Genomic DNA, 23,287 nt, shown 5'->3' with positions numbered 1-23,287 from the left:
CATAACATTCACTTTTGCTTAGGCTTTGCATAGTAGTTTCTAGGTCGAACCTTACAGTCCTGGGTGATAGTCTCCCATAAGTTGATGTTGATGCTGCATTTTTTTCAAGTTGGCCTGGTCACCTTTGAAGTGCTTTCTTTGCCCCCTTGAGTGTATGTCTTTTGACAGAGCTGGGAAAATAAAACTCAAGAATGACGTTAGGCCTTCCCTTAAATCTCTTCCCTTAAACGTGTATCTGTTTATCTGCATAATATACATGTGGTCCTTGAGAATGTAATAGAAGAATGTAGATAAACAGATCAGGTGAAAGTACTTAAGGCATTCCTTGAGAGGCTAAGGATGTCTAAGGATTGACTTGAATGACCTAGGCCCCCAGCTGGCAGAAACTGGATAGTACAAGCTGACAGCTTGCTTGCAGAAACTTGGACTCTGGTTACAGCCCTATCCTGACTTCTAGGGCCGCTTTACGTATTACATGCACTGTACAATTAACTGGAAAACTGCATAGCTACATTAAAACCAGATGCATGTGCCAAGGTAGCTATCACACCATGAAAAGCTATCTAACCAGCTATGAAGTTAGACCTTGAAAATGGGTACTAACTTTGCTATTTAGCTTTAATTTGCACATGTAGCAGGGTCTCCTCTGCAGTTGGGAACCATGTCAGCAGGGCTTCCAGCTGCAAGGGTGCATCATCATAACCAGTCGGGGCTGGGAATCCTGCAAGTGGGATCCAGAGTCCTGCAGCTACAGATGCTGTGTCCCCACAGTGTGCCTCCTGGTGCTGGGTTCCAGCAGTTGTGGGGCATGGCTGTGATCTCCCAACCCTGGGGGTGCATGAAAACTCTGGAGCTTTATGTCCCTTGAGGGCTGGAAGATCATGGTAGCTGTTTCCCCCAGCCCTGGGGTGCATTGGGATCACCTGAGGGGGCTCCCAGCTGCAAGAGCTTGCTTCCTGGTACAGGCAGTAAGGCGCAATGGGATCTAAGGCACGAACCCACAGTTGCGTATCCTGCTACTCACGTGTTATGGCGGGAGGTATGATTGTGTGGAATGCACTTTAGATCCCATTGAGTATAGAGGGACCTGAAGTGAGCAGTATAGGGAGAGAATTCTACTATTTATTATTTTTTCTGTATGATTTCTCTTGTCCAAGTAATAAATCTTTTTGCTATTCATCATACTTTACTTTTGTCTGTGATGTCTGATTTTTTTAAAGAGCAATTAATTGGCAATTACAGGCTGGTCAATTCTGTAGAGACTGTATTTATTTTACACAGACCGGTAAGGGTCGGATTCTCACAGTTAGCAAAATCTTCTGTACTAGAGCTGGAAGGGCCAGGACCAAGATATGTGGAGAGGAGGGACACTGGACTAAAAGTGGAAAATCTCCAGCTTCTCAGTGGTCAAGCATCGCAATGATAGAAAGAGGTTTGGGGCTGAAGGTGTCAGTACTCCCTGTTGTCACACTCGTTTTTGCTTAATTTTTTTTTCTGACAGATTTAGCTTGGTATATAGAATTTTTCATTCTCTTTTTCCTTTATGGTATGCAATTGTACTTTGCATGGTTTTACCTTTAAAATACAGCAGTATTTAATTGGTGGGTGAAGAACTTCATCTGCCTATATTAGCTTAAAGTTGATGTTTAATAGCTTTTTCATACTGAAGAGAGCTGACCCACTGCTAGAATCTGCTTATTGCAGTGTATACATTCCTTGGAGAAAAATTCCTTTCTCTTAAACTTGTATGCTGGTTGAATTGAAATACTGGAATTGTAATTCCATTTTATTCAATAGCAAGTTCTCTTGGAACAGGAGTTTAATGCTGTATTTTCTTTTTAGTTTGTGTTAGCAGGTATTGGCTCAGGTTGAAGGTTATTTATTTGGCGGAAATATTTAATCCATTTAAATGGTCAAGAGGTGTAATGAATAGATAATAATGTTTACTTTTGGTAATACAGTTGGGAAAATGCATGAATTTCTAGGCTCCTTTTTATTCAAAACCACTATTACCCTGAATGTTTTTCTTCCATTTTCTAATTTATGTTCTACAGTAGCATGTTATAAATCAAGTTTAAATTGCTAAAAACTTTTCAAATGTATGAACAACTGAAATAGTACCAATTTAAAAGTGAGAGGAACTTAAAATTCTGCTACTTGCTGCCCAGTAACAGTTTCACATATTCACTTTATCCTACAACAGGGGTATTAAGCTTATTAGGCCCTTTTGGCCAGATAAGTGACATGGGGCCAGTTTGTTGGCAAGATCAGAGAGTGGCCTGGGGCCAGTCCATTGGTGTGTCAGATTGAGCTTGCAGGATCAATCTGATATGGGTGCTGCTCACAACCTGCAGCCCAACTTGGCCGTGTGTGCCAGCCCCTCATGCTAGTTGCAGTTCATGCTGTATGTGGTACATGTGTTGGTCCAGTTCAGGAACCGTGGGCAGCACTGCAAGGCCATGGCACCTGTCTTATAGCGAGTGAAGGCTAAACGGTGATAATTTAGGAGTTCTGTTCAGTATAGTCTCTGTTTACTATAGAATAGAACAGATGCACAAAACAGTTATTTTGGATAATCAGATGTCTCTTTTCCTTTTCCTTCTTTTTAATTTGATATTATGTGGCCTGTTCATCTCTTCTAGTCAAATTCTACATTTGAGATTACTTTTAAACTCATCTTTATTTACTGAGCTTGTTTCTCTTTTTTCCTTTCTACAGACACCAGAAAGAAAAGTAAAAGGACATTTTAGTACAGGTCATGCAGATTCTCCTGCTACAATAATGATAGGAAGAGCTCATACCACCACAGTGAAAATGGACTATGGACAAGCCCCAAAAGTGGTGAAAAACTCTGCTTTGAAACTCTGCATGGATATAAATGAAAGTTTCACAGGTAACTGATGTAGTTTGAATAATGTGCAGAATTTTTAATCTATACAATTCTTCCTTTATTTGACTTGATATTGATTAATCAAAATAGTCTTCATTTAATATATGCAGAAGGCAAGGATTTTTGTGGGTAATATCTTTTACAGGACCAACTATGTGGTTGGGATAGTTAGACAACCGTTCAAAGACAAGGCATTCTTTTTCAGGTCATGTAATATGTTCTGTAACATGGCACACGTTAACCTCATTTCAAGTTAAAAAACCTTTAAAAATTCTTGCTTTTAAGTTTTAAAATCACAGCCTGAGCATAGTGTGAGGAGCTTCATTTTTATTTTCACTTTCTTAAAAATAAACTCTTGCAAGTTCATCACTGTCAGCACATGTAGGTTTGTCTCTGCTGATCAGTGTCCTGTTCACCTTTAATACAGTACAACAAAGCTTGACTGTGTTTTATCCCATACTACATGCACTGTTTCCCCCCAAATCACCCTCTCGGGATCATTTTACTTGCCTGGAAAAGCGTGACTTTAAAAAAAAAATTTTTTTTTAAGTCCAAGAAATGAAATTTGCAACCTGAAATGTCTGCATCCTGATGTAGTGACAGACTTGAGCAGAAAACGGTATGTGTAGCCAGAGAACTTTTACAATTTGATACTGGCACTGCTGCACTTAGTAAGGCGATAAGTTCAGGATGGCAGCAGCTCACAGAGCATGATGGTAGTTTCTCTTTTTTGGAAAGGAAAAGCCAAAAAAGACAGACATGCCCACAGCTTTGGTTTTGCTATCAGGACCAAGATTGTTAATCAGATGCTGGAACGTCAGGTTTTCATTAACAAGACATCTCATGACCCCTCATGTTCAACTGACCAATAGGCAGCACGCAGCAGCAGTCATCAATATATACATCTCAACCTTTGATACAGATGACAGTGGGTGGGGGAAGAATTCTGTTGTAAACTTGACCAAGTCTTGCCATCTGTTCCCAAAGAAGACAAGATAATTCTTGGTGATTTTCAGCACTTGAATCGGCAGGGACTCTGAGCTGTGGAAAGGAAGGGGTGGGGAAAGTCAGTTCAAATGGAATTCTTCTCCTGAACAAGTGTTTGGAACATCATTGTATCATCACAAGCTCCTTATTCCACCAAAGCAAGAAATGGAAGACCTTATGGGTGCACCCCTGCTCAGAACAGTGGCACCTGATTGACTGTCATAGTGTGTGCCGCAGCCATCACAACATCCGTATTACCATAGCTATGACCAGCATAGACTGGAAGGACCATCATTTGATATGTTTGGTCATGTCCATTCATATTGCTTCAAAACGTAAATGAAAGAAGCAGCCAAGTAAGAGGTTCAGTATTGAGTACATGACAGACCCTGTTGAAAGCAATGCTCTCCAGTGTCTTAGGAGAAACTCTGACCTCCCTGATGATCTTGACAAGACTGATCGCTGGGAGAGCCTCAACAAAGGCATCCGTGAGGTGTGCGAAGAATCTAGGCTTTTCCACAAAGAATTGGTTGGAGTAAAATGATGGGGAAATTCAAGCTTTCATTGACAGAAAAAGGGGCACCATCAAATATTAGCACAGTTGATTGACATCAGCTACAAACAAGAAAGACGCTTATTGCCACATTAAAGCCAAGACCCAGGGGAAAATTTGGAAGCGAAAGAACAAGTGGGAGGATGAAGCAAAAGAGTTTTAAAAGTCTGCTAACAGCCATGATAACCATGGTTTCTTCAGCACCTAAAGCCATCTATGGGCTAAGCACACAAGGAACTGTTCCTCCTGAGGCCCAGGGATGGAACAAGACAGCTCTACCATCAACATATGGTAGAAGAAGCACTCTCTAGCTGCCAAACAAAGATTCTAATGTGGAAGACAAAACCATCAAAACCCATTTCAAAACACTCTATTAAGGATTATTTTAAAGATCCACAGCTTGTCAAGACACCAAGAAAAACAACAGAGCATGTAGTCCTGATGGATTGCTGACTGAAATTTATAAGCAGGGTGGAAAAAGAACTCTCTCACCAACTGCACATCTTATTATGAAAATCTAGAAACACAAACAGATTTTCAGTGACTTGAGAGATGCCAGAATCATTACCATATTTGAGAAAGGAAATAAATTGTATTGCAGCAATTATGGTGGTATATTCTTGTCCATAGCTAGGAAGATCCTTGCCCGCTTTCTTCTCAGTAGATGCACTTGTCTGACGGAGGAGATGCTACCCAACGCCCAGTATGGTTTCATATTACTTGGGTACAGAAGTTGTGATCTTTGTTGCTAGATGGCTGCAGAAGTGCTGAGAGAAACATAAGGATCTTTACATGGCCTTCATTGACAGTCATGATTAAGGCCTTTGAGTCAACAGAAAGGTCCTATGAAAGATCCTAATGAGATTTTTGGATGCCCACCAAAATTAGTTATCAGATGTCTTCACAACAACATTAATCATCTTAAGCAATACTTCAGAAACCGATCCTTTCACTATTAGAAGTAGAGTCAAGCAAGCATGTGCGATTGCACCCATGTTCTTTTCCGTCTCTGTCCCAGGTACTCCTATTTTTTTGCTAATAAACTTGCTTCTGGAGTTAGCATCCAGTATCACATGAATGAGAATCCCTTTAACATCAACAAGTTACATTCCAGATCCAACATAATCAACACCCCCCATTGCTGATGTCATATACTGATCTCATCAATGGTGTTGTGTGTGTGCTTACTCAATTGAAGAGCTCCACGTCACTATTAATTGCTTCTGTGAAGTGTACAGAATGCTTGAACTCGCTCTCAACTTAACAAAAAACAAGATACTTTATTGCCCTTTACCAAACCAACCAGATGTTCCTCTGCACTGGAATTAGAAGGCACTTCTTGGGGAACGTCATACATTTCCTCTACCTGAGTAGGTACTTTCGCTAAAAGTAAACCTAGATGATGATATTCAACACTAGATAAAAATCTGCCAGTGCTGCCTTTGGGTGTCTCCAAAATCACGTCTTCAATCATAGTGACATCAGGACCCAAACTAAACTTCTCGTCTATCATGCTGTTTGCATCCTTACCCTGTTATATGCTTATGAAACTAGCCTTGGAACTTTATCATCAGTGATGTCTTGGTAGAAACCTCAATATCAGTTAAAAGGACAGAAGAATAAATGCCAGCATTCTGGCTTAAGCAAAGGTCACAAGCTTTGAAGCCACATTTATAAGGCACTAGTTCTAGACAGGACATGATGTAAGGATGCCTGACAGCTGGCTATGCTCCAGACTCACTCAGTCACTGCTCTACAGGTGGGCAAAAGAGGAGATTCAAGGACACTTAGAAGGCTAATCTGAAGAAATATGATTTTCACATCAATACGTGGGAGACTTGGGCACTCCCCAATGGCACCATGATGTATGACTAGATATTGATCATTTCAAGCAAATTTGCCTTGCTATGACCAACGTCACTGTGAGCTATGACCAACATCCTTGTGATCTACCGCCTTCTCTGAACTATTTACCATGTCTGCAGTCAAACTTGTGGATCTCAGATCAACCCCCTCAGTTATCTCTGGACTCATTGATTACTTCCCTATTTACTGGAAGATTTGTCATCTTATTGAGGGACTGCTTTCCTCTAGGGAGTAAGCCATTTGAAGATAGGTTGTTGTTAACTGTTTTTGCAGTGTCTTGCCACAGTTGAACACCAGCTACTGGTGCTGGAACTTGAATATTTTTTTTTGACTGGTATTATTATCAAATACTTTTGAACTACTCTTTGTAGTTGTTTTCATTGCAATATGCATGCTTGCGCACTCATTCTTGTGCTGTGTATGGAGCATGCCTATGTATCTAAGCATCATTATGTATGTAAATTGGATCATTGCATTTTGATGGCTTAGTAAAGTAGGCGAAACTTTAGTGGCTATGTAGTGATTACAGTTATAAGTTGTCTGTACTTCAGTATAGCAAAATTTCATTTTCCAATAAAAATTGGATAATATGATAAAACAATGGTAGTGACTTCTAAATAAATGGGATAAATATCAGCAGAAAATAATACAGTTTAGCAATATATATTGTGTTGCCATGTATAAAACATTGTATCCATAAACTTATTCTTAGCTTCTCAGAGTGAAGTGTTAATAATTTTCTTGAACTATCTTATTCTTCTTTGAGTAGTTGTCCACACGTTCTTATGTGGGTGTGTCATCCCTAAGCCTTAAACACAAGGTTATTTTTAAAACATTTTATTATTATGATTAATATTTATAATCTTGCCATAGCTTAGTGGTTCTCATTTGGGGTGCCATGCAGAATTATCATTGTTAGGTGTGTAAACTCAGGATTTGGAAGATAGACCAAAAAATTAAAATAGGAATCCATAGTGTCTAAACATTCTGACCTATTGTGGCTTTTCTAAGTACTTTGCAACAGAAGAATTGTCCAATTAAAAAAATGAGTAAAAGGTAAGAGCTGGTATTTTGTGAGGGGTTACTTGAGTCTAAAAAAGTTGAGAACCAACCACTGCCATATCAGTATCTCTACTTGGTTGCCCGTATCTCAGGGCCCCTCTCCTTATACACTGAGGGAATAAAGAGCAGAGTTTGCCACCCTTTTCTTCAATTCCAATCAGTGGTCTTGCTGAGTCAGAAACATCTCAATGGCTAACTAGCACAGCCTTCAATCAGACCCATACTTATTACTTTTTTTGTTTTGTTATTGTTTCCTAGCATTGTTGCTTCCTCTTCCTGCTGATTTGGAAAAAAAAAAAAAAAAAACAACAGGATTTTTGAGTTTTTTAAGAAGTTCTAATCGTTGTTCTGGTTGAGAATTGCTGTTCTGGGCTTTGCCAAGTTCACTGGTGGTTGTATGTGAAAGCACATGGTAATTCATTTGAATATCATTTTTAGGGGTGCCTGAGATGTTTAAAACTCCAGTAAATGGGGATCAAAAAAGTCCATCTCTGACATCTGGCCAAAAGACTGACCTTTCGCCAATGTACACTGCAATCGAAGTCTCCGAGCTACTCACTCCAGAGGAATCTGGTATGTTCTTTCTAACAGAACAATGGGAGCAAGGGTTTAAGAATTTATGTTTGGAAAAAAGCAGAGTAGTGGCTGCTAACCTGGCAGCATAAATGTAGTCAATCATTAGTCTTGTAACCTATGCAGACTTATTGAAGAGGAGGATGAAGGGGCCCACAATAATTATGTTTAATTAATAATAATAATTAGGATTGCTGAAGTTTGGGATTTTGCTAAGAATGATTGTGCACGTCAAGTTTTAAGCAATGCACGTTTGCATTTTGTTGAAACACGGTACAGCTGGTACACGTGCAGACCAGTGTGGTTATGTGAGCAAGTCAGTGTGAGGTATACTAAAATAAAAACATGTTACCTACTCTGGTATTTGCTCCTGTGCACCCTTTTAATCAATGGTGAAGAAAGGTCACTTACCCTGTTGTTATTGAGAGGCATCTTACCTTAACCTACCTCACAATAAATGCATTTTCATTGAGGGGTATTTTATTCCCTGGATAGAGCACTGGTAGAATTTAAGAACAAATCCTTTAATATATATAAAATATTACGAGTGTGTTTTGGTTAACCTGAGAATATGGCATGTATTTTCTTCAGTTGAAGAAGGCTTCTGACAACTACTTCTGATGTGCTATTACTTACACTAGTAGTACTACAAAGGCAAAATAATCTTTCTTATACTGCCAGATAAGTTAAATTATTTTTATGAATTTTATCTTTTGGGTACTTTTTTGTGGGTGAAAATGCATCTACAGTAACAGTTGCATTATCTGGCACCTTACAAGCTGGCATGCTCTCTTAACTGGCATGCCAGCTTGTAAGGCAAAAGCAAAACCGAAGTGCCCACTGTGGCACTTCCAGTTTCGCCAAGCCTCCACGGCCTGGGGCATAGCAGCCTGCATGGGGCCCACCTTCCTGACCCTCGGGGCCTGTGGGAGGGGCGGTGGCAACCCAAACAGGCAAAGATGCCTGTACGGGCCTCTCAGTTAACCGGCATATTTTGTTATCTGGCATCCTGCATTCCCCATGAGTGCTGGATAACAAAGCTTTTGCTGTACGTGGTTTTATATTGAAAGAAAATCATTGATACAATGAGTAGCACATTGAAAAGCCATAACCCGAACAAAAAGGTTGTGGGGTTTTTTTAATAAAAAAGTTGTCGGAATACCTTTTGCATTTCACATATACTGAATTTGTTGCAGAATTGTGTTTTTTAGAATAAACGCAAGCTTTAAGAAAAGTTTCAGCTATAACATTCATGCTAAACTTTTCCCCCTTAAAACATTCCACTGTTGATACCACTGCATCTACCAGTGGGCAGCATTGGAAAAATCTCTGTAGATGATGTGCTGGTGGTCACCTTAGTTTACAACAGTGTCCGTTAGACTTGTCCTGAGGCAGTTTCAAGTCTGTACAGCTGTCTTTCTTGCATACAGCATGCATTTTTTTCCAAAAGCCACCTGCTGGAAATTGGAGTGTGCAGTATACGTGAGGAGATAGGATAACAGAAGTTTCTGCTACTTGTGGCTTCACCAGATTGTATTAATATCCTCATCCTGCAACAATTCTCATTTGCCACCATGCCACAAGTTTCAAATGTCCCTTTATGTCAATCTCTGGCTTCTGTCTGTCATTTAGTACTGTTACATGCCTTCAATATAAAAAGGATAAAACAGTGAAAATTAAAAATTAGAGCCAGCATACAAGAAATATAATACAATATCAGATTAAATAAATGGGAATACAAATGTTATTTAATTTGCATATGCAATTCACTGTAATATTTTGTGTAGTCCAGACACAGGCCTTTACATTGTTTTCTTCATTATTCTTGTAACTAACAAGTTACTCGATTAAAGAAGAATATAATATTTTATTCTGACAGGCTGCTTTTGCCTACCTGATATTTTTTCCCTTGAATATTCAACAGTTTAATGTTTGGATGGTTACTTTTAATTTCTTCCCAAATTATTTATTGTTATTTTTCTTATAGGAGAAATGGCAGTATCACCCTTAAATATTTCAAGTAGTGCAAAACAAAAACAAGTTAATCAGGAAGCTGTATCTCATTTCCTGAAAAGACAAAAGTCTTCAGATTCAGATGTTTCTATTGATTCTGATAAAGACGAAGCAGTAATGAAAAAGAAAATGGGAACGAAACCATTAATAATAGCAGAAAAGAAAATAAATGAGGTGACGTTAGGAGCTAGAAGTCAAATGAATACCCCAAAGCAAGAGACAGAACCTCTTGAAACCTTGTCAGGTGTCAAACAGTGCATGAAGACCCCAGAGGAAAAGACGGAGCCAGCTGAGACCTTGTCAGGTGTCAAGCGGTCCTTGAGGACCCCTAAGCAAAAGGCAGAACCTGTTGATGCCCTGTCGGGAGTCAGGCGTCTTATGCGGACCCCAAAGCAAAAGGCAGAACCCGTTGATGCCCTGTCGGGAGTCAGGCGTCTTATGCGGACCCCAAAGCAAAAGGCAGAACCCGTTGATGCCCTGTCGGGAGTCAAGCGTCTTATGCGGACCCCAAAGCAAAAGGCAGAACCCGTTGATGCCCTGTCGGGAGTCAAGCGTCTTATGCGGACCCCAAAGCAAAAGGCAGAACCCGTTGATGCCCTGTCGGGAGTCAAGCGTCTTATGCGGACCCCAAAGCAAAAGGCAGAACCCGTTGATGCCCTGTCGGGAGTCAAGCGCCTTATGCGGACCCCAAAGCAAAAGACCCAGCCCGTTGATGCCCTGTCGGGAGTCAAGCGTCTTATGCGGACCCCAAAGCAAAAGGCAGAACCCGTTGATGCCCTGTCAGGAGTCAAGCGTCTTATGCAGACCCCAAAGCAAAAGGCAGAACCCGTTGATGCCCTGTCGGGAGTCAAGCGCCTTATGCGGACCCCAAAGCAAAAGACCCAACCCGTTGATGCCCTGTCGGGAGTCAAGCGCCTTATGCGGACCCCAAAGCAGAAGATGGAACCTGTTGTAGATGATGTTGCTTTTAAAAGATTGTTTGAAACTCCAGAACAAAGAAAGCAAGTAGGTAACAACATTTGTGGAGTCTCGGTTACCAAGGCAACAGCAAAAGTAAAATGCCAACCAGTAGAAGATATGAAGAGAATCAGCTGTATGATGAAGACACCAAAGGAAATTGTCAGACCAATAGAAGATATGTTTGGTATCAGTAGGCTACTGAGGACACCAAGAGAAAAGTATTTACCAGTTGATGACTTCGTGGGATTGCAAAAGCTTTTGGCAGAGCCTAAACAAAAATGTTCAGATTCTGAACTGGACTATGTTGGTGTTAAGGAAATGTTTGATACTCCTGAGGAAAAGGTAAAAAACCTCATATCACTTTTTGGCAATTTGGGTCTGTCAGTTAGCATTTTAGGCTAGGAGGAAACAGTAGGTCATCGTACTCTAACATGCTATATATCATAGTCCATTACATTTCTTCCGGTTATACTCTTATTGCACTGATAATTCATGTTTGAATAAAGTATGCCTTTGAGACATTTACTCTTGATTACTTCTCAGCCTTCTTTTTGATGAGCTAAACAGATTAAGGCATCTGTTTTTCACTGTAACTTTTCCTGAGCCATTGTATTACTTTTTATATCCTCTCAAGTTTTTTCAGTCAGGCATCAGAAGTATCAATTCTGTTTTTTAGTATCAATTTTATTAATATTGAATGTAGAGGTAAAATTCTTTCTGTATCCCTCCTTGCTTTGCTCTTTGTACATCCAAAAGTTGTGTTAGCTTTTTCCATCTAGCTTGCCATGTTCATGCATGCTATGCCCCTAAAATTTTGGCACTGCTTTCCAGAATATGGTCTCCTACCCTGTAAGTAGAGCCTACATGCCTTGCAGATATATACAACCTTCTATTTGGCAGTACATTGTTACTTCATTTATATGCATACTTGATAAGCACATAATTTAACTACACAACATAATACTGGTTCCAATTTTTTGCCTGTAGCAAACCTGTAGTTACCTGTATATCAATTAAGTTCATACACATCTCGTGTATACAGTGTCTTCTTTTTCACCGTTTACTTTGCAAGCAATTGTACTATGGTTAACTTCCTAGAAATGGTAAAAGAGAAGCAACTGTTAATTAGAAGCCTTGCAAATGATGGGACTTAATTAGTTTCATGGCTGCTGATACCACAGCGCTGACGGGCATAAACAATGTTCATTCACTATGCACTGCTGTAGTAGAAGCAGCCCTGAAAGTAACTAGCTCCCATCACTGATGTTGCTGTGTACTGAAAGTGTTGTTTACATTAAGTTCACATAATTGCACTTAAATGGCAAAAGTGTATTAGAATATGTTTTATTTTGAATTGAACATCTTTACCAAGTGATCCAGATAGCTGTATGTGACTGTCCTGACCTTGCTATTTCTAGTTCCACCAATCTGTCTCCTGCAAATTTTATTAACAGTGATTTTATATTTTATTTATTTATGGATCTTAGATTAAATTGCTCAGCAGATTTGGGTTTAACACTTAGTCATGCAGAACCCCAGTGGAAACACCCCCCTTCAGTAATGATTCTCTCAAAATTGCTTTAAGATCTTGTCATTAGGTTCTTAGTTTAATGTGCACTTTATTGATACTGCTAATTTTTAATCAGGTTATTGTGTGGTGCTGTCGTAGATCTTCAAGGCTTAAGTATGTTATGTCTGTATAGCTATTTTTTATCCACCAAAGAATGAAATCAGATTAGTTTGACAAGACCTATTTTTTTTTAAACTGTTAATTATATTCCTCTTCTTTATCAGTTGTATTCAGCATTAGTTTTTTCCATGTTTTTGCTTGAGACCTGCTGTCAGGCTAACCAGCTAATAGTTTCCCAGGTCATCCTATTGCCTCTTTTTGACTAGTAGCATAGTATGGACACCCTTCTCATCTTCTGGAATCCTTTCAGATATTTAAAAATTAATTAAAAGGTTGATACCGAAAGGCCAGAGAATCCTTCATCTGACTCACTATAGAGGCTCTTGGTGCAGGTTATATGGACCTGTCGATTTTTGAACAGGCTAATGTCTAGTAGATATTCTAATATCCTCTTTAGTTACTAATAGATTTGAAAGTACTTCATCATGCTTGTATGATGAATACGTCAGCCTTTCCGTACACAGAAACACTTATTGAACGCTTCCCCATTTCTACATCCTTAACAGTGTTTTCTCTCTCTGGTAGTGTCCTATGCCACTAATAGGTTTTATTTTTATTGCTATAGATAAAAACAACTGCTTTTCTTAGTTCTGCCAGCCATAGATTTACTCGTTATTTTTCACCCTGTTAGGTCCAATCAACAGAAGTTATGGATCTCTCACAAAAAGAAGTGTTTCCTTGTACTGATTCCAGAAATGAACATGGTAAGTATGTTTACATATTAGTACAATAAACATTCATAGAGCTATACCTTTTGAAATTTAAAAGTATACAGCAAATAACTAAAATCAATATTTTTTGTGGAATTATTAGTAAATATGTATTGCTGTTATGCTTACAATATTGCCTCTAGATAAACCTCTACATCCAGTATGAAAATACTGACATTAAAGTTAACATTTAAAAATGAAAGATTTTGAATGACTTAAAAAAGCATAATAACCTTTCTGCAGTAGGTTGAGGCATGGATCAGGCCTGATTCAGTGGTAAGAATCTTGTCTACCAAGTCATCTAGCACTGTGTGTTTATGTAAGATTTCTTGCTACAGAACGCAGTGGGCAACTTTTTCATAAAATGAGGTCAGCTTTCAATGATTTTTTCAGTGCAACACTGTTAGTTAAGATAACTTTTGATGAAATGTATTTTAAGTAGATTAACAGGATATTGTGCAGCATGTCAATGTAACTTGTTTGGCAGAAGACCATGGGGAAAAATAAAGTATTTGAAATTATGACAAGAATCAAAGTTTTGGAAAGAAAATCTAGGATTAGCTGCAATAAAGAATGTATAGACAGAACCTAAAATTAAAGTTCAAGATGATTCTGGTAAATCAAAGGTAAACTATTAATAACATTCAAACTATAATCAAAATGTATGTCTATAAATTAGAAGAATGAAGCTAAGGACATATGAACTGAAATAGATCCATTCACAATTAAAGGTTATACATTTTTCTTTTTGTAGCAGAAGAGAAATCCTCACTCTGTAACAGCAGTGAAAAAGTGATTCTATCACTTAGAAAGAGGACTGGAGGACAGGAAAATTTAGAAATGCTAAAATCCATAGTTCCAGCTAAAAGAAACAGAAGAGTTAAAACCGAACATAACAAACAGTGCTCTACAGATGAGCCTTGTTCAAAAGAAAGACCCCGAAGACAGAGAAGGAACACTCGTAGAGCAGAAATGGCAAAATGTACACAAAGAGATGAAGATGATTTTACTAAGAATCTCACTGAAGCTGTTCCAATGGAAGAATTGGAAAACAAAAAAGCAAAAATTAAAGTGACCGAGAAAAAAGGGAAAGCTTTAAAAGGAAACTCCAGAAAACAGTTGGCTGAAGCAGAAGTTGTGAAAATGGATTACAACACTGTAGGAAATATCCAAGAAATCAAAAGAACTTCAAATGAAACTGCAGTTAAAACACAAGCACCTCTGGAAGAAACTGAAGCAGGAAATAAGGATGCAGGAACAGATGAAAGTTGCAAGTCAGATTACTTACTTTCTGAAAATGCAAATGAAGTACCTCTTAATGTTTACCACTTGCAAGCAAATACAAATCCAGTAAAAGAAAGTAATCCAAGATGTAGAAATAACAGAGGTAAAAAAGGTGTAATTATGCCTAAGGAAGATGAATTTTCAAAAAATGTAAATGGTAAAGAAGCAAGTCAGACAAAAGATCTTAATACAAAAAATATAAACGATCAAGATTTCATAATTGCTCAGACCCCTGGCACCTGCAGTCTGGATTCTCTTAGTGGCAGTAGGAAAGAACATGCTGCTCAGGTTGCTTTCAATGGAACAAATTATTTAAATGAGTCACATTGTGGATTTAAGAGAGAAATAAGCAGCGAAGAAATAATACCTCAAATGAAATCAGACATTGAATCCCAGAAAACTGCTACCAAAAAATCTTCACGAGCAGAGAAAACTTCCAAAACCAAGAAAGATCAAAAGGATTCAACTACAGCAGTAGTTCAAATTGTTGAAGAGGAGAGTGCTGTTCTTAGATGTAGAAGGAGTACAAGGGGAAGTAATAAGGAACAAGAAACACCCAAAACAAATGAAAATGAAATTCTGGAAAATAATCCAACAGAAAGCAAAGAAAATATATTGAGAAGAGGGAGAAGGAAAGAAGTTCAGTTTCAACTTAAGGAATCTAGCTCCGTTTCTCTCGGAGGAAAACACGCTGGACCTGAAGATAACAATAAAGAAGCAAATCATGAAGATGGTCAAAATGAGGCATCAAAAAAAATACCTGCCCAAGCAAATGGAAGAAGGGGCCGAAGGAAACAAGTCAACCTTGTGCTACAGGCAGCTACTTCCTCTTCTGTTACAGGAAAAAGCATATTGCTTGAAGACCCTAGCAAAGATGAGACTGTTAAAAAAGATGAAAATACAACTTTGGAAGCTGCCACTTCCTCTCTAAAACAGAATTCCTTGAGAAGCTGGAAAAGGGAAGTTGTTTTCACATCACAGATGGCTAATTCCACTTCTCTTAGAAGAAAACATGATTTGTCAGAAGGTAATGATAAAGAGGAGACTCTTCAAAAAGATCAAAACACGGTTTTAGAAAATACTGCTTCCCATACAAAAATTAGTGCATCAACAAGAGGCAGAAGAAAAAAGTCTCATCTCGCAGAGCAGGCAACAAGTTCATCTTCTCTCAGGGGAAAACATGGCTTGACAAAAAATGATAAAAATGAGATTGCTGATGAAGGTCATGGTGCAGGTTTGGAAATGAGTGCTGCTTCTACAGAAGAAATTCCATCAAGAAGGGGAAGAAGGAAAAAGGTTGCTTTTGTGCCACAAGAAACAAGGTCCACTTCACTACAGGCAAAATGTGTTTTGCCTACAAATGGTGTTATTGAGGAGATTCTTAAAGATCAAAACATAGCTTTGGAAAATACCACTACCCGAACAAGAGCTAACTCAGCAAGAGGGGAGAGAATAAAAAAATCTGATCTCACACAACAGGTAGCAAGTTCCCCTTCAGTCGGGGGAAAATGTGGTTTGGAGAGAAATGGTGTTGAAGACGCTAGTAAAGATCAAAATGTGGCTTTGGAAATTGTTCCCTCTGCTAGAGAGAATCTGTCAAGGCGGGGCAAAAGGAAAGATGCTGTTATCTTACCACAGGCAATTAATTTTACTTCCCAAGAAGGAAAATGTGGCTTGCTAATAGATAATGTTACAGAAAAGGTTCCTGTGGAAGATCAAAATAAGGTTTTGGAAAATGCATCTTCTGAGGCAAAAGCTAGTACATCAGCAAGGGGTAGAAGAAGAAAGGCAGATCTAGTAGAACAGGCTACAAGTTCCCTTTCACACAGGGGAAAATGTGGCTTGCCAAAAAATGATGGTAAAGAGGAGATTAGCGAAAATCAAAATATAGTTTTGGAAACTGTACCCTTTTCAAGCGAGATTCCACCTAGAAGGGGGAGAAGGAAAGGGGTTGTACCCTTGTCACAGGCAACTAGTTCTACTTCTCAAAAGGAAAAATGCAGCTTGTCAGAAAGCAGTGATCAAGAAGATACTCATAAAGAAGGTAAAAATGTGGCTTTGGAAAGTGCAACACCCCTTGAAAAATCTAACCCATTAAAAAAGAAGGGAAGGAAAAAGATGGATCTCCTGTCACCAGCAGCAGGTTCCACTGTTCCCCACAATCAACTCAGTCTGCCAGAAAATGATGGTAAGAGGGAGACTCCTAAAGGAGATCAAAATATGCCTTTGGAAATTATATCGTCTGCAAAAGGGAAGCCATCTGGAAGGGGCAGAAAGAAAAAGATAGATGCTTCTACTTCTCTTAGGAAAACTTATGACTTGCCAAAAGACTCTGGTCAAGAGGCGACTCCTAAAGAAGACAAAAATGTGGCTGTGGAAAATGCACTCTCCCATGGAAAACCTGATCTGTCAAGAAGGAAAAGAAACAAAAAGATTGAAGTCATGTCACAGGCAGATAATTTCCCATTGTTCCAAGATAAAGCCAGATTGACAGAAGATGATATTAAAGAGGTAGTTCATACAGAAGGTCAGAATGTAGTTCTTGAGCATACTACTCCTGCAAAAGAGATTATATTGAGAAAAGGCAAAAAGAAAGAGATTGGTCTTCCATCCCAGGCAACGAGATCCGCTCCTCTCGGGAGAAAACGACACTTGCCAGAAGATGAAAGGGCAGCCAAACAAGTAAAATCAGGTATGGCAAGAGTTTGTTTTGTATTCTTTAGTACCAAAGGATAAGTTTGTGTGTGTGCGCGCATTCGCGTATGTCTTTGGAATGTTTTAGACCAAGTATTCCTTCAGTTTGTTTATGAGTTTCAGACTGTTTTGATCAAAATAATTAACACATTTCTAGCACTGTGGGCCTTTATAATTAAATTCTAAAATATATTACCATGTCTATATGTGTGTATATATTTTGTGTGTGTATGTATATGTGTATGTGTGTGTGTGTGTGTGTGTGTGTGTGTGTGTGTGTATATATATATATATATATATATATATATATATATATATATATATATATATACACACACACATATATATAATTGTGTGTGTGTGTGTGATGTATATCTAGATATAGATATACACACTCACGTGCGCGCACACACATGCACACATATAGACATGGTAATATATTTTAGAATTTAATTGTAAAGGTCCACAGTGCTAGAAATGTGTTAATTACGCTAATGCAGATAATTTATATTACCATGTCTCTCTCCCTATATATAGATATCTATAATCGATAGGGAGAGAGACATGATAATATAGATTATCTGCATTAGTGTAACGATTATGTAAGAGATGGCATCACTCCTTCCTTTATTACAAAATAGTTTGTATAGTCTGAATTTTATTGCACACATCAGGACTTTTTTTGGATTCCCCTGTAGCACCTTGCAGCACCTACTCCTTCATCCCCCTTAATTTTGGGGATGCCCTGCAACTCATTTTTCCCCTTGGCAGTGGTTCCCGTTCCTATGCTAAGGACTGTGGGGTCATGCCTTGTCCACTTACTCCAATTATTCTGTTTTACCTCCTGTTTTAGGAGATGTGGCCTGTCTGTCTTCCTCCTTTTTCTTCTTCCTTATCTGTGAGATAAATTATTCAGGAAATTAGCATCAAAAACTCTAAAAGGATGGACAGATATCAGGAAGAAGTATTAGAACATAAGAAGTACCATAGTGGCTCAGACCAGTGATCCATCTAGCCCAGTATCCCATCTCCAGCAGCAGTAAACACGGATGCTGTAGAGGGAGAACATTGAACTGGATATCTTGAATGATTTGTCCTCTATTCAATACCCTCCCTGGCATCTATGATTTAAAGATGCCAGAGAAAACCTCTCTAACCATTTTGTTCACCACTAGTACAGCATGTCAACCTGTGGGTCGTGACCCAATAGTGCGTCACAAGAATGTATGAAAGGGTCATGAACAAACTTCTAAAAAATAAATCAGCACATTTTAAAAATAGATTCTCCTTTAAAGGAGAAAATGTGGGAAACTGTGGCTTTTCCCTTGCGGGCTGGCAGAGTTCCAGCCTGCAAGGGGTATATTTGGGGCAACCTCTGCCCCCCACACTGTGGGGGGGACTGGGTCCTAGGAGCAGTGGGTCGGGATTGAGGGGCATCAGGTTGGGACTGGCCATCAATGTTTCCAAATGGGTCCTGGTACAAAAAAGGTTGAGAACCACTGCATTAGTAGATCTTGCATCTGTTAATTTTTCTGATCCCTTTTTGAACCTGATTATGCCATCTGCCTCTGCTCCCTCCTGTGGAATTATTATCCTTGGTATTATGTTGAAAGCAGTGGGAGTCATCCACTAGTTACTTAAGGATGTGATGCCTGAAACAGATCCTGAAATTTTAAAATTGATTTGGAAGTGAGAGGTAAAACAGATATAATAATGATCGTTATGTAGAGTTAAATATAGAAATGCCATCGGTAAGGATTTCACAAGCTTGGCCAACCAGAAATGTATTTACATAACTGTATTTTCTTGTAAAGCACATGCCCATGAATAAGATGTACACTTGCTTTGAGTAGGCAGAATGAAGAAGAAAATATTTTTCCAGTGTTATGGCTGAAAGTTGACTGAATGGAGCAGCTTATTCAGGAGCTCATTTGCCTTCAGCCAGCTCAGTGGCTGCTTTAAGCAAAAGCTAGTTTCACTCTATCAGTTGCTGCCAAATTGGCAGCAGCTTTTGGCTGCTTGCAATTTGGCAGTGTCTGGGAGAAGATTAAAACAAAATGGACTCCCCCTTGCTGAATGCTTATCATGGAGAGGAGTAGAGCCCTCAGCAGATATTATATATCTCCATGCTTATATTCTGGTGCATAAATTAGCCTGCCCAATTAACTCCCCAGTTTTGAGGGTTATTCTTTGCGGGGTGTGGGAGAAGGTGCATCTGGTATATGCTAGTAAATGCAGTATCAAGTCTTTAATGTAGTAAAATGATAGTAAAAATCATGCGTTTTGCCTGGCAAGGTTCTTGGGCTACATGTGATATCTTTTATTGGATCAACTGAGTAGTTGGAAAAATGTTCTTTGCAAGCTTTTGGGTACAAACACCCTTCTTCAAGCATAGGGAGTCTCTTCTTGTTCTGAAATCTCTAAGGACTGAAAAAAGATTAAGTGCGACAGGAGGTCAGTGAGACTGTAAATAGGTGGAAATTGGGAAAACGGAGGGTGGAGAAGCGAGGGGAGGGGGAGAAACCATATTCTGCCTGTAATTCAGTTTTCTTCCTCATGTTTTATTCCTTTTCCTCTTTGCTCACATCTGCTTATTTTCCTTCTGCACTTGCAGTCTTAACTGATATCCCATTCATGTTGCCTTCTCCTGCTTATTTTTAGTTTCTCTCTTAAAATTCTGGACAATCTTCTATAGGAGATCTTTCCAACAAGTAGCAGCACTCTGCCAGAAGTGACTGTTTCTTCTTGAAAAAAACTTGTTTCCTTATGCACATATCCATAGTTTTTTTTACTATGAAAAACCTGACTTTCCAGCTTCTTTTAGGTCAGTATCATTACTTTGTATTCTTCATTCTCTACATGATGATATATTCCTAAATGTTTTTAGTAGATATTTTTTTTTAGCCTTTCATATTATCAGGAAAAAAAATGAGCTAAAATATAATAGCTAATTGGGTTTGGTATCCTCATTAACATTAGCCTAGTTTCAAAAATAGCTATAAATCTTTAGGGATCTATCTTAAAGGATATAGGTTGTGCAGAAGTATGGCTCTCAAATGGTTTATTGTATTCATGGACATCAGCTCTGGGATATAGCCATTGGGGACACTTCTTTGAAATAGTGACACTGAAGATTGAATTGTTTGATTTGTGATACGCCCTTACACTTAATATTTTTGTTTACAAGGAGAGAACAGTGAAAGCAGAACTCTGAGAGGAAGAAGAAACAAAACTCAAGAAGGAAATGACAAAGATGTAAGCCGGATTCAGACTGGAATAGAGAGGAGAACAAGAGCAAGTACAAGAACAAGAAAGTAGCCTTATTTAGTAGCTGGAGAGCAACTTCCGAAATATGTTCAGGATTTGCTTTTGCAATTTTTTATGTAAATGAATGTACATTTGGATTTTAAAGCAATTGGTGAATTTTCATATAATGGATATATATTTTAACCTGCTTTACATATATCATTTAGTTCTTTTAGTCGCGTAGTTTGACAAGAAGTGGCATCCAAACCCTGAAAGAACCACAGAAGAAAGAAAGAAAAATCCCATACACAACTCCTTGAATTTGTTGGCCACACCTTTCTTTTATCTCTGCTCATTAAAGCAGTCCGGCAGCTATATTATCTTGTTGTATCTGTCCATGGAAAGCGCTTGTCTAGTTAAATTTTAGTTGAGCTTTATTTTTTCAGGGAAGTTTTGTAAATATTCTTTAAAAAAGTCTACGGGTTTTTATTGGCAAAACGTTTATGTGGGAATTCTGATTTTTTAATAGCTTCAGTTAATTGTACTGCAGAAAATGCAGATGTTAAAAGTCATTAAATTTTGTAAATGTTCATTAGATTTCTAGTGTTTTGTGATTTTAAGTCTGCTTTTAGATTCAAGTATATTAGACCCTCTGAGGAGCAGAACCCTCAGCAGATTCTTTATGTATAACTACTCTTGCCTCTCAATCATCATAGAATCACTGAGTAATTCCCTAATTCCCTCATTCTTCCTAGTCATGGCCGTCTAACTTGCGGCCCATGGGCTCCGACCCAGGTGCCATTCCCACTATCAGTCTGGCTGCTGCTGCCACCAGGGTCTTCAGGCTCCCGCTTCCTCTTCCATTTTTTGCTTCCTCCCCCTTCCCATTGGGAGGAAGGGGGAGGAGAGCTCAGAAATTGGGATAGCCCTGCTCTTAAGTTGCATACTATACTTATAAAATCATGCCTTTATATGAAGGGTCTCCTAGAATATTATGGTTTCCCTACTTCATGAGGGAAGACGGCTTCTGCTCAGCTGTTCCAGTTATATATGATTTGATACAAAATGATCAAAATATGATACAATGAAATTAAGCTGTTCTTCTCCCTGCTGCTCTTAATTGCTTTCAGAAGATAAGGAAAGCAGTAATAAATTGAGAAGCACACAGACTTGCAATATTGTAGCTCTTCGTGTAGTTTAGAGGTTTGGTTTGGTTTTTTTAGTGCCTGTACCCTGAGATGGTACAGTTTAGTCTTCAACACTGTAGAGCCCCTTGCATCTGTAGCACTGAAGATTCTGATTTGGTGAAGAACTGGTATTTCCTAAAACTGCCATGCTTTCAAGGTTCTCATTGCCTAACCTAGGGGAAGCAGGGTGGGAGGGGGAGGCAGGACCAGTAATGAGTTAGGGTAAACAAGAAAATATTGGGCTTAGAAGAAAAAAGTATATTTTGCTTCTTTTAAAGCTGTACAGTACAGGTAAATTTAGGTTGAATGTAACCAGACAGAATTGTTTGTCATTAATCTTGGCTTCCTTGCTTATTGGATGCTGTACATCATTAGGGCTTGTCTCTGTGGGAAAGGATGGGCTTTTTGGTACAATATAGTCTTCTTTTAACATTCCTGATAACAGGAACTTTTTTTTTCATTGTTATAATGAAAAAAGTCAACTAAATGTATTATAGCGAACGCTTCCTTTTAATGAGCTTTTCTTTCTGGCTTGTGCAGTTTCATTATAATCGGGTTGTACTGTGTATAGCTTTTGGGTTCTTTGTATAAACTGTCTTGCATCCATGCTCTAATATTTTTTGTTTTTAAATTTTATCTGGTGTCTTATCCTGTCTTTGGAAACCACATAACTGTGAGTTAAATTTGTTGTCAAGAGTATGTTGATGCAGCCCAAACTAAAATTACTATACCATTTGAGTAGTCCTCATCCTGCTTTCCATTTGTTGCTTCTGGATTAGCTGGTAGTCTCATGTATGCCTTCCTGTTCCTCCAGCATCACTTTCACTTGATGTCACCTTCCCATTTAAGTGCCAGGAAACGACCTTTCCACTTTGCGATTCCAGCTCGTGGCAAGTTCGAACAACGGAATCCATTATAACATCCATGCCCCGCATACTTCCATTTGCCTGTCTTGGGCATCCTTCTGAAGAAAAGTATGCCCAGTTCTCATTTTAAGAAGCCCTCAAATGTACAGACTTGCCAGAGTAAATAATAAAGAGAGCTTGGGCATGGCCCATTACTATATCAACAAGCTCCAGCTACATTAATAGAATGCTTAGAATGGAAAAACAAGATCCTCTGTAATGCTCCCAGTGCATGTGCTTAGTGTTAGGATCTGGATCAAGTTGTTTGTTTTTTGGGGTTTTTTTCTTGCCAAAGATGCTTCTGAAGAATTCTAATTCATTGTCTGCTTGATAGTTTGCCACTGATATCAGAAGTACCCAGTCAAACATGGACCCAGCATAGGGAAGTTTTCCCCCCACAACAGCTAAAATCTCTTTGGCCCACCCAATACTAACCCCAAAGCAAGCAGCTCTAGAGCTGTTTCTGCAGGGGGTGTATTCTGGAGGAGATGTCAACTAGTAATAATTTTAAGGGTGTTACACATTACCCTGAGGCTGTGCCAAGTGCTGCAGAACATTAAGCGGTGTAAATACTAGTACAAGCTTAGAACAGTCGCACTTGCTGCTATTTCTGACCTGCACAATTTGGACGTTTATCTTGCTGGGATCCTTTGACCCTAGCTGACTT

The 23,287-nt window shown here is 38.8% G+C and overlaps 1 protein-coding gene across 10 annotated transcripts in view; it reads left to right on the top strand.

Annotated features, from left to right (window-relative positions):
* MKI67 (marker of proliferation Ki-67) overlaps positions 1-21,125 on the top strand; it is a 39,568-nt gene extending 18,443 nt beyond the window's left edge. For 9 of the 10 annotated variants that reach the window (XM_059730029.1, XM_059730028.1, XM_059730030.1 and 6 more), the window contains 6 exons: positions 2,719-2,893; positions 7,797-7,931; positions 9,919-11,246; positions 13,226-13,298; positions 14,059-17,280; positions 20,470-21,125. In XM_059730029.1, coding sequence (XP_059586012.1) covers positions 2,719-2,893; positions 7,797-7,931; positions 9,919-11,246; positions 13,226-13,298; positions 14,059-17,280; positions 20,470-20,600 — 5,064 coding nt within the window. In that variant the 3' untranslated portion in view covers positions 20,601-21,125. The remainder of the gene's footprint in view (positions 1-2,718; positions 2,894-7,796; positions 7,932-9,918; positions 11,247-13,225; positions 13,299-14,058; positions 17,281-20,469) is intronic. The other variant, XM_059730027.1, reaches the window with a different exon arrangement.
* Positions 21,126-23,287: the final 2,162 nt, after the last annotated feature.

Source organism: Alligator mississippiensis, chromosome 6 (assembly GCF_030867095.1).
Source record: "Alligator mississippiensis isolate rAllMis1 chromosome 6, rAllMis1, whole genome shotgun sequence".
NCBI lineage: Eukaryota > Metazoa > Chordata > Crocodylia > Alligatoridae > Alligator > Alligator mississippiensis.
Note: the sequence above shows the minus strand (reverse complement) of the source record. Positions and strands in the feature narration are given on the sequence as shown.